Genomic DNA, 16013 nt, shown 5'->3' with positions numbered 1-16013 from the left:
AGGGGTGGGGTCAGGGGGCAGGGGGGAGGGGGGTGCAAAATCTTGTGTTTCTTGTGTTCTATAAGGCTAAAACTAGGTAAAATAATAGGAGGTGGGGTCCTTTATCCCAAGAATAGTGGACCTGTTGACAAACCATGTCTTGAGAGCATAATTCCTTCAAAAGTAAGAGCTGGACATATTTCTGCACAAGTGCAGATCACACTATGCAAAACGCAGGAACTGTATAGAATCATCGGGGCCAGAGTATCTCTTGGACTGCTTTCAATCACCAAAGGGGATGGGCTCCTAATTTCCAGATCTCTCTATCCTATTTTCACTCCAGTCCAATCTCCCTGTCTCTATCTCTCCCTCTCTCTCTCTCACTCACACCATTCCAGATTATATGTCCCTATCCTTTGACCTGTTTAAAACCGTGGGCTGCATTTTACATGCCCCCCCACCTCCATCGGATGTATTTTCGGCCGGAGTTGGGGAGGGTCACTTCAAATAGGGCGGATGGCCAGCCCACCACCTTCCCGAGATCACCCACCCAGAACACGGTGTGTGGGCAGGGGCTGAAATCGGCAGTCTGCCCGCCTCTGTAAATAAATCATTAAAACGTCCTTGGAGCTTGTTACCGAGCCAATTGACCCCAATAACACGCTGCCCGTGCCATAATATGATTGGTGTGGGCAGTCGGGAAGGAGTGGACAGGCCGTTTTCTTTTCAAAGCTTTTAGAAGGGTGGGAAGGAAGAGGGGGTACTACCTTCAGAGGGGTGAAGTCCCCCTCCCCCAAGATAGTACCCTCCCTTTCTTTCTACCCGCCTACTCTCCAAAACCCACCAGCCCCACCTCCCCCACCCCGCCCCTCCTCCCTAAGCTGGCTAAACCCTCCCTATCCAACACCCCAGACTTACCTCACTCTGGGATCCATTGTGCCTCCTTCTTGGGATTGGTTACAGTCCCGGCAGTGCCCACGAATGCCTTCTCGGCTCTGCCAGGACTGCTGGAGCTGCTGCCAATGAGGGTGGGACATCCTCCCCATAGTGAGGGATGGAAATTTAACTCTCCAGCGATTTAGCCCACCCGTGGTCCCACTGGGTGCAGCTACATCCCGCAAACCAGTTCCAGTGAAGGTCTGTATCCACTCGGCGTTTTCAGATTCACTTGTCAAGAGTAATTTCCAATTACAATGGAAATTTGAAAGATAGTGGCCTGGATTATGTCTGGCATGGGGGTTGAGTTGGCTTCCAGTTGACTTCCCTTCCAGGGCAGTGAGCCATTCTCCTCCCTGTAAATTGCAGCCCATTTTTTCTTGGGCTGAGAATCCCTCTGCCTTATCCGTTCCACTTTCTGATTTGGAATGTTTTCCATGCTGGGAAAAAATTAACCAGAAACAGAGCCCACACCAGCGGCTTCCTCCAGCAGCTGTCTAATCATTGACACGGGACAAGTGGTGACACATCTTACGGTGACTCATTAAGGCCACTACGGCTGGATAGGATATAATGTTGTCCGTCCACCTGATTCAAAATTAAAACTAAAGGACATGGTCCCACTGGGTGTAGCTACACCCCGCAAGTCAGTTCCAGTAAAGGTCTATATCTGCTCAGATTCACTTGTCAAGAGTGATTTCCAATTACAATGGAAATCTGAAAGATAGTGGCCTGGATTTCTTGCTCCCCGGGCACGTGCCATTGGCGGGTTAGGGAGCGAATGGGAAACAGGCCCCCGACCGCGATTTCACGCTGGCTGGGCTGATTAACAGCCATCCGACATGAAACGTGCGCTGAGAAAGGCTCAGCACTGCCGCTGGGGGGACGGGAAGAGGGCCGACATCACCGCGGGCGGAGGGGGGTGATGGGTGAGCACTTCCACTGAGCTCCCTGAGGGCGGACGGCTGCCTCAGAGAGCTGCAGACCTCCACAGAAACAACAAAAGTGCTGCAAAATAAATCCATGCAGCACAATCAGGCACCTGAAAGCAAACCTCATATAAAAAAAAAACCAGTCCCCAGATATCTCTCCTTATTTTATCTCCCCACAGAGATTCCATCCCGCCCTGGATCGAGGTTTGAGCAAAAATATAAAGGCCGGTTGGCCGATTGGCCCGTCCGCCAACCGGAGAAGTGGACAGGCCACGAACAATCGCTTTCAATTGCCTCCTCAATGGGTTTGATTGCCCGCTTAATTGTCAGAGGGCGCACTTCTGACTACCACGCGCGCCCGCCGACCTGAAGATTGCTTGTGTGCGCGAGTTGACGTCGGGACGTTCGCCCGGTGTCATCTCGTGCTATTTCGGGTCGGGCACACGCCCGCCTGCCTGGCATGAAATTCTGCCCTTTCGAGCCACACACATTGCTCAGAACTCCCCGGTTCTGGACACTAGGCCAGTCACTTAAACCAGGAGTCAATGTAGGTCAGCAAGCATGGGGCTGGTGGGTGAACGGGACTCGGGACGATAGGATATGGGACGGCAGAGCTTACTGAGCTGAAGTTTATGAACGGGAAGCCAGCCAGCAGAGCTCTGGGCATACTGGATTGGAGTAAAGATATAAGCCTTATTTTCTACCTATACAAGTTAAACCTGACCTGGACATGTTTGATGCTGAGACTGGATTTAAAAAGTGGGACATCTCCCAGCGCCAACTTTCCTTATCCTGATGGGAACAACAAACTAAACCCCAATTCCATAAAAAGCATAAAACCAATGCACTCACTTCAATAAGATAAAAGCAAAAAAACTGCGGATGCTGGAAATCAAAAACAAAAATACCTGGAAAAACTCAGCAGGTCTGGCAGCATCTGTGAGAAGGAGTCCCTTTGGGACTCGAAACGTTAACTGTGCTCCTTCTCACAGATGCTGCCAGACCTGCTGAGTTTTTCCAGGTATTTTAATTTTTGCACTCACTTCAACGTTACCGTCCAAAATGATCTTTACGTGTTTGACTCTTAAATGCCCTCTGAGCCACTCAGGTCTCAAGGGCAATTAGGGACGGGCAATAAATGCTGGCCCAGCCAGCGACGCCACCCCCCCCCATCCCATGAACAAATAATAATAAAAAAAATCATTCAGTGCACCCTGAAGCATGACACAGCGACACATTTCCCTCCAGCCAGACTCACAAAATAAGCGCAGAATTTCCATTTAAAAGGAAAACAAGCCTGGAAACTATCCCTCACGGTCCGTCTCCTACACAACCTGGATCACGACGATGCCAAAGAAGCAAGCGTGCCAGCCCAACACTGAACCGTTTGTTGTGCTGTGGTCACTCAAACCCAGAAGATGGCCTTGGAAAATGTAATTGCAAGTAAGCAGTTATTTACACTCAAGACCCATTTATTTTCAAACACTCTCCTGGCTTAAACCCTTCAATGAAGCACAGCTAAGTTTCCTTATCGGGTCAATTTTGTTTTTTTGATTCTCTTTGAACTTAAGATGACCGCCAAGAAAACAAGTGTTTGTTCAGTAATGAGAGAAAGTCCAATTAAGTCTGTTCCCTCAACGTTTATGCTCAGGCACAGATTCCCATGGAATTTTGCATGTGGCAGCATTTAAGCCCAGCTTTTAAGATCCCTTCATTGAAAAAGGTCTCAGTTTTGAAGTGTCTGTAGATACGGGGAGATAGGGACTGCCGTGCATTGTGGTGTACGCTTTATACAGTTTAACAAAGGACACAAGTAGCCAGTTTGTTAGCATGTGATTTTGTCCCATTGATAGGGGCGCTGGCTTCAACTTTAATTCCCCTCACCCGACAATAATGGTGCAAGGGGACAAGTCGAGGCTGAGTCCACTTTACTGCTCTGACCTCGTACTGAAACCCACTCAGCACCATTTCAACTTGGCTGAGGTTCAGATGCCACTGTCGCCAGGCAGGCAACGGGGCCTACTATCGATTTTAAAAAGTGGCAGCCCGATGATAGTGCAGCGATGTAATCTTAACATCGAGCCATGGTGGAAGGTGCCAATTGGCCAGGAGAGGCCAAGGAGAAAGTTTTTGAAGGATCGGGGCAAAAAGGCAATGGCTGGTTTTTCATTGTGAGGTGATTGTGATTGTTTGAATTTAGCGCCAGGTACGCGCTGTTCACACTCTGCGTCAGTCTTGGCTACGATTTTGGCTCCTCATGAACGCAGTTCCCACGTTGCGGCATTGAGCCTCCTCCGCCTGCCCTCACGGACGTTGCCTCCAAAGCGATGGCCGTCTCCGCACACGGCGGGAGGGACTGCTTCACTGCTGGCAAAATGCCAGCGATGCCGCAAAATCCGCCTTTAATTGAGGCCTCAGCTACGGGATTTGGCCTCTCGCCTCCGTGGAGCGGGCAACTGATCCTCTTCCCGTTCCCATCCCCGGAAAAGCTTCCCCGGGCGGTGGGAATGTGTCAGGGACCATCCCATTAGGGCTTCCCCCCAACCTCCCCCCCTATTTTCCTGGATGCTCTCCTCCCAGCCGAGGCCTGGGGAAATTCAGTCCCATGTTGTAAATCCACAATCCTGGAGCAGAGTTCCACCAAAGAGCCCAAATGATAAAATGACCCCCTAAAATGAACGGGTTAACAATTAGGGACTGAATTCCAAAGGCATGCTCCAGTATGTGAAGCTCCACACCAGGAGGTCATTATAATAAAATCACCCTTACTGTGTTAACACTAACTAAGTCGGTTTTCTCATCAGGATGAGAGTTAAACCATTTTGTTGTGGTCAGAGTTCAGGTCTCCAATTTAAACACATTACACTTAATTACACTATCAGATTTGACCTTTCCCATCTGGAAGTATTTTAGGTTACATTGGAAATAATTTAAGAACTAATTATTTTTCTAATGTGCCCAGCAAAATTAGTACTGAAGCTTTTTGCTTCCCTGTGAACAGGCGTATTTGCTAAATATTACATTGCTGGCCATCTTATTTTCCCTTCTATTTAATTACTTTTCTCAAACTGCGGAGCAGGTTTCTCTGTGCCTGCAAAAAATTTAACCCTTTAACCTTCCCTCTAATTTTCGGGATAAGTCTGTCATTTCCACAGTAGAGGGGTTCTTCCATTCTTGCTGGCGATGAGGACATTATTCTGCCAATGCTCTCTCAATGTTGACCTTGGTGGTAATCCTTGGTGTTTCGCTGCTTTATCTTCCCCCTCCACATTTTCATCTCTCTCCCTTCACTGCTACGTCCGTTCAAGCCTCTTTTACTCAAGGTACTGTCTGTAGCCTCCTCCTCTAAGCTGTCTGGCCAAGCGCTTACTTTTGGTTAGGAGAGAGGGCTTGGCCCTTCCACATGATTTCTGACGTGCCTTATTCAGTAAGATATTTACTCAGTAGCAAGATGGACGGATTGTCATCCCCTCACTCACCCAAGATGGATGGATTATTATTTCCTGCCAATACCTCGAGCACTCAGAAGTCAGCGGGTGCGCTCAGTGAAAGCTCCCTGAAGGCACAGGGCTGCCTCGGGGGAGCTGAAGGTTCTTAACATTCAAAATAAATGATTGAAAAATAAGGAAAACGTGTCCCTTCATGTGACTCTGATACACGAGCAGGGACACGTTAAAAATGAGTCTTAAACGTTTTTATTCTTTTTAAATCACTGGTCGAAACCTCACCCTGCCCTTGGTCGAGGCTGAGCAAAAAAATGCAAAGGTCCCTTGGCTTATTTGTCCGCCCGCCAACTGAATGGTTAGACGGGCAGCAAAAAAATCCCATTTAATGAATTGATTAAGGGCCTTAACGGGTCTCTTCATTGTTGGCGGGCGTGCTGCCACCTCTCGCACGCGCCCGCCGAGCAAAAATATTGGGAGGGTGCACCATGAAGTTGGGGCGCTCGCCCGCTGTCCTTGCACAGTGTTTTCCCTCCCGTTCAGCTCGGGTGCGTGCCCGCTCGACAAGGGAAAGATTCTGCCCGTGGCTTCAAATCCCCACCGTGGAATTTAAATTCAATAAACAAAAACCTGGAATTAAACGCTAATCTCAGTGACTGTGATTGCCACCACAAAACTATCATTGAGTGTCGTTAAAAATCCCATCTGGTTCACTAATGCCCCTTTCGGGAAGGAAATCTGCCAACCTTACCCCGTCCGGCCTACATGTAATGCCAGATCCACAGCAATGTGGTTGGCTCTTAACTGCCTCCTGAAATGGCCGAGCAAGGCACTCAGTTCAAGGGCAATTAGGGATGGGCAACAAATGCTGGTCTCGCCAGCAGTGCCCACATCCCATGAAAGAATAAAGGAAAAAATCTATAAGCAGCACGCCTTCTGACTCTCCCTCAGCTCATGGTGGGAGAGATCCACCAACAAAAAATTACTAAATTATTGCAAACTACATTTAAAAGAATTCAATGTAATGTAAAATTCAGCAGGAAAAGGACAGATGAAGTTGTTTGGTTGTGATTGGAGGGATAATGAACACCTGAAGGCCAAGGTACGAGCAAAGTAAGATTAAGACCAAAACTCGCGAAGTGAAAGAAATGAAATGGGGGCAGAGATTGTGCTCGGAAATTGTTGAACTAAATGTTAAATCAGGAAGGCTGCAGTTGTGACTATGGTGCTATTGATAAAATAGAAGGGGAAGCATTGCAATACCAGAACTTCAAACTGATGATTGACCCTGGCTGTCATCATCTCATTCTTGCAACACCTATTAGAACACTTACGGTGGGGAGGTTGTGATATATTATTGAACCGTGACTTTGCTCTAGAACTGGGCCGCTTTACCTTAGATGGAAGGTAAAGGTGATCTCTTGTGAATCAATAATCCACCTTCTTGTGTGGGTGTGGGTGTGGCTCAGTGTTTGATAATACATTGGCAATTGCCACTTTAATTCATCCTTCCTCACAATCTCAAGCTTGTGGAACTCCTCACACCCACCCCCCCCCTCAAACTTCCTTTCCCACCACCATCCCCTGGCTTTTAACAAGTACTTCTTAACCATAGGACCATAGAACACTACAGCACAGAAAACAGGCCATTCAGCCCTTCTAGTCTGTGTCTTAACTAAAACTCCTTGAGCGGTGCTCAGCACCAGGGACTCAGCTGGTCCGTCACCTATGTTTTTGCTCCTTTAAAAATCAAAGCTGACCTCAATCTTTCTGCATTAAGCAGTAACAAAAAGATGTGAGGGGGCGGGAAGGAGGGGAAGCAGCTCTTTTTGAATGGGGTGTGTGTCCAGTTGGGTAGGCCTCACATCAGTAGCTTGTTTGGCTTTGGGCTTCCTGTGCGGTTTTAACACAACTCCTCGTAACAGCCGCACGCCACCACTCTAGACTTCCCAGCCGGCACAATCCAACACAGGGAATCTCTGCTTTCAACAGAAGTACGAGAAATGGATTCATTGCAGATTTACTGTGGTTTCTCTAATCTCATAACAGCTTCCTCAGGAGACCATAAGAAAGCACAATTCCCTTCAGAGTATGTGTTTTTCTATATAATTAACTCTTTAAAATACTTTAATATGGGTTTCTGGGCCCATGTATCAAAATCTTGTTCCATATAACGAGCAGTTTAAGCTTGTGGTATGTCAGTAGTGAGGAAGAGTGGGCGCTAACTTGCTGCATCTGTGATCAAGCTTGTTCCTTCCAAAAAGGGCCCAGCTCTGCGCTCCTCTAGGCTTTCCACCACCGAGCTACGCTGAGTAGCACGCGATAAGTTAAATTTCCAGGAATTCCATGAAATTTCTCTTTGGCGTCGAAGGGAATTGAATGGAAATTCCAGGATTTCAGTCAAACGTGGGGGGTAGTGGGGTATGTGTTCTTCGACTCTGACCAGTTCCTTTCCCGGACGGCACCCTGGCAACCCAGGAAAATACCAATGGAGCCATTCTGGGGAAAATTCACTTTGGCGGAGAGTGCAAAATGGGTGGTAGCAGATCAGCCTCCCTTAGATGTTTTGCTTAATTATGTGTGCCGTTGCCACCAACGCTAGCCAAGGCGCTACCGGCCATTTAATGCTCTGCTGAATTTAAATTATAGGCAGTGTTCCATTGAGCTTTTAGTCATTATAACTATGCGTACCTATAACCTTCAGTCTCAGGTAGTTATCCAGCTCTTTTTCTTTTTAAAGGTTCATTCATTAAACAGAAAGGGAGATTAATTAATGTAGAAAGAGCTGCTTTTGCCAGGAGAATTTATTACATGTCCACTTCTGTCCTTGTGCATATACATGTGCCTGTATCTGTCTGCATGGGTGAGGCAGTGGGAGGAAATCACACTCGTTTCTGATATTGTTTTAAATTAGGGGCAGAAATCACCCCCCCCCTTCCCCATTGGGAGGCAGACGCGAATCTGATCGGCGCCACCCCCCCCCCGATCGGGGCCGCGCCGCCATTTTACGTGACGCTGAACGCGCTCCCTGTGCGGGCAGGGAGGGGATTCCCTGAGTCGGCGCGGGAAAGAGCGCAGAAATCTCCTCGAGGCACGGAGCTGCCTCAGGGAGATTCAGCTCGGAGTGTAAGTTTTTATTGAAGTCAGAAAAAAATTATTCCAACATGTTCCCCTCAGGTGACAGCATCATATGAGCTGGGTCATGTTTACCAAATGTTTGAAAATTCTTTATTTAATTTATAAGCCCTTCATGAAACCTCACCCCGCCCGTGGATGAGGTTTCATGAAAAATGCAAAGGCTGCCTGGGGCTCTGCGCCTGTTCCCCACCCCCCCCGCCAACCTTAAGGTTGGACGGGCAGCTCAGTTTATTGTTTTAATTGATACTTAAATGGCCTTAATAGGCCTTTGACAGTTCGGTGGGGGCGTAGCTGACTTGGCTGCGCGCCTGCCGAACTGAAAATCTAAATGGCGCGCGGTGATGTCGGGACGCCCGCCTCACATCACCACGCGCATCATTTTACATGTCGGCGAGTGGGCCCCGCCCCCTGCTCGCCGATCCAAAAATTCTTCCCTCGACATTGTTATATTCATTTCCTCTCAATGGAATACCAAGCAACGCCATCCTCTGCGCTTTTGAACAGCACATGTGCAGACATAGGGTGAAGATAAGATAGACTGTAAATCCCCCCCCACCCCCCACCAACCCATAGCTAATAGTCTCCAGCCAGGTTATACACAAAGATGTTTACCTGGCTGTGCCTCCAAGAGAAAATGCTTGTGTTGTCCCTCAGTAACAATCCTCTTCAAATATCATTGCCTCTTTCTGTTATGAATTAACAATGCGGTGAAAGTGGTAACAGTACTGTCTGACATTGGCCAAGGAATATTATCAATTCATGTGCACGTCCTTGCTCATACAGTGCTTAGATTTGTACAAACTTCTTAGATTTGTTGGTGAAAATTTGTGTTCAAGGGGAAGGAAGGGTCACAGAGACAAGGAATGAAACACTTGCTGCTTTGGGTCCCTGTTATCAACAGCAGGTATTTTTTTAGGGAAAGCAGAGCCTCACGCAGAGTAAAACCTCCCTGACTCTGCCCTAGCAAATGTGGCTTAAGTTCAACTTCAGAACAGCATCCCTTTCTTCACCACTGAGAGCGCTTCATTTCTCATGCCAGTCATCCTGAGGCTCCCAGTATCGTGCGAACGACAGAAGTGGGAACTGAGTAAACTCTCCTCTTTTAAGACTTTCCAAGTCGGCAGAGAGTTGAGGGTTTTCTTTCCTTCAATCGGAGCTGAATTCCGGCACTCGTTCCAGATGTGAAAGAATCGTGTTCTCGCTCACATCCTTTCTGATGCAGGGTCCATGGTATTAACAGGTTCTAACGCTTCTTTAATTAATCACAGCAAGACTCCCTTACTGTATTTTATTTCCATGTATGTGAGGTAGCCACATTGGCTCTCAGTCCCACGAGTTTAAAAGTTATGTTGTGTATTAATCTCAGTCAATAGCCATAGCAAACATGCAGAGAGTAAAGAAGGGCTAAACCTTTGGCTCGTGGCAAGGTCTCAAATTCCATGTCTTTCAGGAGCAGTATATGCACACAAAGTAAAACCCACATGTGCTGTTCTGGCAACAAGGTCTGCCAGGTGGAGTGACATGAAGATAATGTTTCAGATTGCAGCTCTGTGATACCGTTTTACATTCCTAATCATAAAATAGCACCTCTTTCATCTTCCTGATAGCTCCCACGGGAAAAATAGTAAGAGAGCCCCATGAGCTCTATTACACCACTATATAGCAAGCATTGCACATTAATGCAAACACACACACACACACACACACACGCGCTCTTTATCTTGTACCTTCAGAATTATCTCCACTTTCCTTTGTAAACTCATTAATTTAGAATCATAGAATCTTACAGCACAGAAGGAGGCCATTCAGCCCATCGTGCTTATGCTAGATCTTTGAAAGACTCATCCTGTTATCTCCGCTCCCTCTGCTCTTTGCTCACAGCCCCGCAAATATTCAGTATTTTGACCCATTTTGAGTAGGTTTGGGAAGGGGAAGAATAGGCTATAAAGTTACGTAAGGCAATCCTAAACATAAATATATCCTTTTATCTTGCGTTTTAGCTGATCAGAAGCCAATGCAAACTCGCTGATCAGTCCTGAAACGAAGGCTGTCCCTATGTTTTGAAGGATTTACTGAATTGCAAATGCAAGTGCACCCTGACCTTTGCAAGAAAGATGTTTCTAAAGTAAAAGATGCGATTCACACAACTTCCCCATCAAAGTTAGAGAGTTATTGCAGAGTGTGTTTTATATCAGAGGTTGGGACACATGCACTGAAGCATGTGATGTAAAGAGAAATTTTGGGGCTTTTTTTTTAAGTTTTAATTTTAATTAAATAATAATAAATTAAATAAATAATAATTAAATAATAAAACAATTTTAAGTTAATTGCAGAATCAAAAGTTCCGAGACTTTTGAGCAAAGGACTGCTGCACTTTTAGACGTGTACTGTGGAAACTGCAACATTACAGATCTATTGTAAACCTGTTCTCATAGGAGGGGGGAAAAAAAGGTTAATTGGTGGAATATGAGCCTTTTTTAAAAAAAAACGAAGGGAATCGCTAATGTGATAGAGCAGTATTCTGTGAAGAAGGAGAGGAATACCAAAGAGAAAGCGAGGAGTCAAATTTCTCTTTGCGTAAAAGCAGGAATGAATGAAATTGCATGTTTCGAACTTCCGTACTCCTGTAATTTTGTTAGGTCTCCTTTCCGTCTCTTCATCGCAGAACATAAAACTGGACAAGTCATACACTGGGAAATAATCTCTTCGTGGAGGGAGCCACTGACTTACAGAATAGGCTGGCACTGAGTGCAGTAAGTACCGACTCTGCTGAAGCTGCCATAAAAGGACACAATCAGTAAGAGGGGCGTGAAGCTTTTGTATGGGGAACATAAGAACTAGGAGCAGGAGTAGGCCATTCAGCCCCTCGAGCCTGCCCCGCCATTCAATATGATCATGGCTGATCTCATTTCGGCCTCAACTCCAATTTTCCGCCCTCTCTCCCCATCACCTTTCGACCCGTTACTAATTAAAAATCTGTCTATCCTCCTCCTTAAATTCAGGAAGAAAAGCAAAATGAAGATAAGTTCAACACTGGGGGCTGCTGACCCTGACTTGTGCTCCCGTGGGCAAAGACATTGAATAAACCCTGTGGTGTGTGAGGTAGTATCCAGGCTGGATGGGCTGAATGGCCTCCTCTTGTTCTGGGATGTGTATTAAGGAATGAAAAGGGTGTGCTTTTCTGTGAGAGATGGGCAGCTCTGCCAAGACACCCTATTAAATTCCCAGGTGAAACTTTATGAGCCAATAAACATGAAAGAGCTGTACTGCAGAGACTGACTTCTAAAGATGTGATTAACTATAAAATGAAGACGTCAATAAAGTAAGCTCTAAACTTCACTTATGGAGATTCAATTAGCAGACATATGACTCTTTAATACAAGTACCAAAAAAGGTTATTGAGTTTAAAATTAGAGTTTTTTTTTCCCCCTGAAAACTATATTCTGGAGAAAAGAAAACCAGGATGTTTCACATCGCTGTGGCAACCAAATCTAAATATGTGGACCTTGTGTTTCTGATTCAGGGCTGCGAAATCTCCCTGAGTCAGTAGGTTACGGGTTCAAGTCCCATTCCGAAAATCTAGGCTGTTTCTTCAGTATGATACTGAGGAAGTGCTGCACTGTTGGAATTGCTGACTTTAGGGTGATAAAATGAGGCCCCTTCAGGTGGGCATAAAATATCCAATGGCGCTATTTCGAAGAGGTACATGGGAGCTTTCCCCAGCAGCCTCGCCAACGTGTATCCCTTAACACCACTAAAAAAAGATAACCTGGTCATGATCTCATTACTGTTTGTGTGCCTCATTCCCGACCTTACAGCAATAACTACACTTGAAAGCACTTCATTGGCTGTTAGCACTTGGGACATGATGGGGTGGTGCCCGGCGCTATATAAATCCCAGCTTTTCATTCTTCTGCGCTGCCGTATTTCAGTTTGCCTTGTGGCCCTGCCTTTGGCTGGAGAAAACTGGATTGTCCAAATTGTGGACTACTCCACCTTGCCAAAGATGCCGTGGGGTTTGCAGATCGGTTGGCTGATTGTGCAATAGCTTGAGGGATGATAATTCCCACTCCCGACCCCCTACCCCCACCACAACACAGCAAACAAAACTGTGAATTTCACTTGGAGGCATTGAGCTATCTGTGGCAATCCCAGGAAAGGAAACCCCAGTCATCTTTACAATTCTGAGCCAGAGGCTCCTCTACTCGATACTTGGCTGATAATTGTCAATGCCAAATTCCAAATAAAAAGGTATGAGAAAAATTGAAATAATTCCATTTTATTTACATCACTCTTAGCAAGTTATCAAGATCGAAGAAATTCAAACTGTGCCAGGAACATTTCTGAGATATTCGGTGCGACAGCTGTTAAATTTATCATGCTTAGTATGAGGTATCATACGTGTCTTTTCATCTACTGTATAACTGGCAAGAATGGCCACAAAAATGTTCACTTTTCATTTCTGTGGTTATTAACGGGGGAGGTGATGGGGTAGTGGTATTGTCACTGGACTAGTAATCCAGAGACCCAGGGTAATGCTGGGTTCAAATCCTGCCATGGCATTAAAAGTCTAATGATGACCATGAAACCATTGTTGATTGTTGTACAAACCCATCTGGTTCACTAATGTCCTTTCAGGGAAGGAAATCTGCCGTCCTTGCCTGGTCAGGCCTACATGTGACTCCAGGCCCACAGCAATGTGGTTGACTCTTAAATGCCCTCTGGACAATTAGGGATGGGCAATAAATGCTGGCCTAGCCAGTGATGCCCATATCTCATGAATGAATAAAAAAAAAAATTGAGAGCTGCCATAACTGCACCAGTGCAGACATGATGGGCCAAGTGGCCTCTTTCTGTGCTGTAAACTTTTTATGATTCTATAACTCTCGGACACCCAGGGTGACAATCAAGGAGGCCAGGTTAGCTGTGATTCCAGTCAACGCTAAAGTTCCTTATGCACTGCCTCTACCCAATCTCCAGAGAAGCTCTCAGTGCACCAAAGTGATGTTTCCATTTCTCACACCAAGCAGCCATCCGACCATTCTGAGTGAGATTGCCAAATTTGTGCACTGAATGCCAGTTGGGTGGCGAGTTCAGACTATTGTGTTGGTTGTGGCTCAGTAAGTAGCAATCTCACCTCTGGGTCAGAAGGTTGTGAGCTTAAGTCCCACTCCAGGCACTTGAGCACGTGATCCTGGCTGACACGCCAGTTCAGCACTGAGAGGGTGCTGCACGGTCAGAGGTGTAATCTTTCAGCCACATCTGCCCTCTCAGATGGACACAAAAATTCTATTGCACTATTTCGAAGAAGAACAGGGGAGTTATCCCCAGTGTCTAGGACAACATTTATTCCTCAACTAACACCACTAGAACGGATGATCATATTGAGGATGTGGGACAAAAACAGAATTACCTGGAAAAACTCAGCAGGTCTGGCAGCATCGGCCGAAGGGCCATGAAGGCTCGAAACGTTAACTGATTTCTTCTCCGCTGATGCTGCCAGACCTGCTGAGTTTTTCCAGGTAATTCTGTTTTTGTTTTGGATTTCCAGCATCCGCAGTAGCTTTTAGCTTTTTGTTTTTATCTTTGAGGATGAGGGAACTTGCTGTGTGCAAATTGGCTGCTATATTTCATACATTACAAAAGTGACTGCATTTCAAAAGTACTTCAGTAGCTGTGAAATTATGGGATGATCTGAGGTCATAGAAAGTGCAAGCCCTTTCTAATACACTGTATGTGGAACTCTGCCATGTGCCCAAGGTAATTTGATTGGAGGTTAATTGTCAATTTAATTTACGAACACACATACATATGAACATAGGAATTAGGGGCAGGAGTAATCCATTCGGCCCCTTGAGCCTGTCCACCATTTGATAAGGTTGTGGCTGATCTGGTTGTGGCTTCAACTCTACCTCGTATGTCATTCAAGAGTGTGTCTGTCTGTCTATCTACCTATCTATGTATCTATCTATACATCTATTCATCTATCTACCTATCCCTCCCAGTTTTAAAGCATGTCAAGCATGTGAATCTTATCGGGGCACTCTCGAGAACAAGAGATTTGGTGGCAAATATTGCACAAAGGGACTCTGGTAGCTCAGTAGGAAAGTGCGTAGCTTAGCTCTGAAGAACAGGATTGATCCCTGACGCATGCTGACTTAATTTAACCAGGCTAGGTTTGGTGATACGGATACTGCAATCGTCCTCCAGATTTTGGGCAGAGGAGAGTGGGCAGGAGGTCAGTAAAGTGTTGGGTCAAACAGGATCTGGCTAGGCTGTGAAACCCACCTGTATCGCTGGCAATCCTACCCCTCAGTAGTTGCATCCCATCAAGTGTCTAAAGACTGAAGCCGTAAGAGTTGAAGATTTCTTTGAGCTTACTGGTAGCGGATTGAAGTTCTGATCCACGAGGTGATTGTATCCGTGGTCAAAGAATGAATTCCGGATCACGACATCTATTCCCTGCTTGGCTGACATTCCCAACGTATTTAACCACCTGTAGATATAGAAGCAGAGACAGTCAGCCATGTCTGAGTGTGGCTGTGCAGTGCACTGTGAGAGAGAGTCTTGACTTGGAGATTCAGCAGCCACCACAAATAAACAGCTTCAGAAAATAACCCTGTTTGGACTGAACAGGGCAGTAATCTGCAGAAATATTTTCCACTTGAATTCAGAACACACTTAATTGCATAATAGAGTAAGTGTTTGATTCTTCTGCTGGTATTTCCTCATAGAAACGTAGAAAGAGCAACAGCACAGAAGACCATTCAGCCCATTGTGTCTGTCCTGGCTGAAAAATATCTAATCCCACCCCCCAGCTCCTGGTCCGCAGCCCTGTGGGTTACGACACCTCAAGTGCATATCCACGTGTTTTTTTTTAAATGCAATGAGGGTTTCTGCATCTACCGCTCTTCCACCCCATCACCCTCAGGGTGAAAAAGTTATTCCTCAACTCTCTTCAAAACCTTCTACCAGTTAATTTAAATCTATGCCTCCTGTTTGTTGACCTTCCTGCTAAGGGAAATAGGTCCTTCCTATCCCTCTATCCAGGTTTCTCATATTTATACACACCTCAATTAAATCTCCCCTCAGCCTCCTCTGTTAAAAAGAAAACAACCCCAACCTATCACAAAATCTTAGAGACACATGATCACAGGGGCAGGAGCAGGAGTAGGCCATTCGGCCCCTTGAGCCTGTTCTGCATTCAGTAAGATCGTGGCTGATTTGATTGTGGCCTTAGCTCCACTTTTCTGCCTCCCCATCCCACCCCAACCCCCGAACATCCCCCTTTCCCCCCTACTCCCACACCACAAACATTGGTTTCCCTATAGATCAAAAACCTGCCTATACAATCCTTCCTCATGGTTAAAATTCTCCATTCCTGGCAACATACTTGTAAATCTTCTTGAATCTGCTCAACACCCTCTCTAATGCTACATGTGGAAAAAATGGGTAACAAGGGGAACAGTAACCTAGATACAGTTGTGTAGTGCTTAATGTATGAGGCTTAGTAAACCCAGAGGCTGTTAGTTCAAATCCTGCCATGTTGAGATCAATAATTTGGTCTGTTGTCAATACAAAATGA

The 16013-nt window shown here is 46.0% G+C and overlaps 1 protein-coding gene across 2 annotated transcripts in view; it reads right to left on the bottom strand.

Moving 5' to 3' along the window:
- hpse2 (heparanase 2) overlaps positions 1-16013 on the bottom strand; it is a 342759-nt gene that overhangs the window by 64570 nt on the left and 262176 nt on the right. For both annotated transcript variants that reach the window (XM_078565124.1, XM_078565125.1), the window contains exon 9: positions 14810-14924. In XM_078565124.1, the coding sequence (XP_078421250.1) occupies positions 14810-14924 (115 nt within the window). The remainder of the gene's footprint in view (positions 1-14809; positions 14925-16013) is intronic.

Source organism: Cetorhinus maximus, chromosome 20, assembly GCF_964194155.1.
Source record: "Cetorhinus maximus chromosome 20, sCetMax3.hap1.1, whole genome shotgun sequence".
In the NCBI taxonomy this organism is placed as follows: Eukaryota; Metazoa; Chordata; class Chondrichthyes; order Lamniformes; family Cetorhinidae; genus Cetorhinus; species Cetorhinus maximus.
This window is presented reverse-complemented; position numbering and strand designations above follow the sequence as displayed.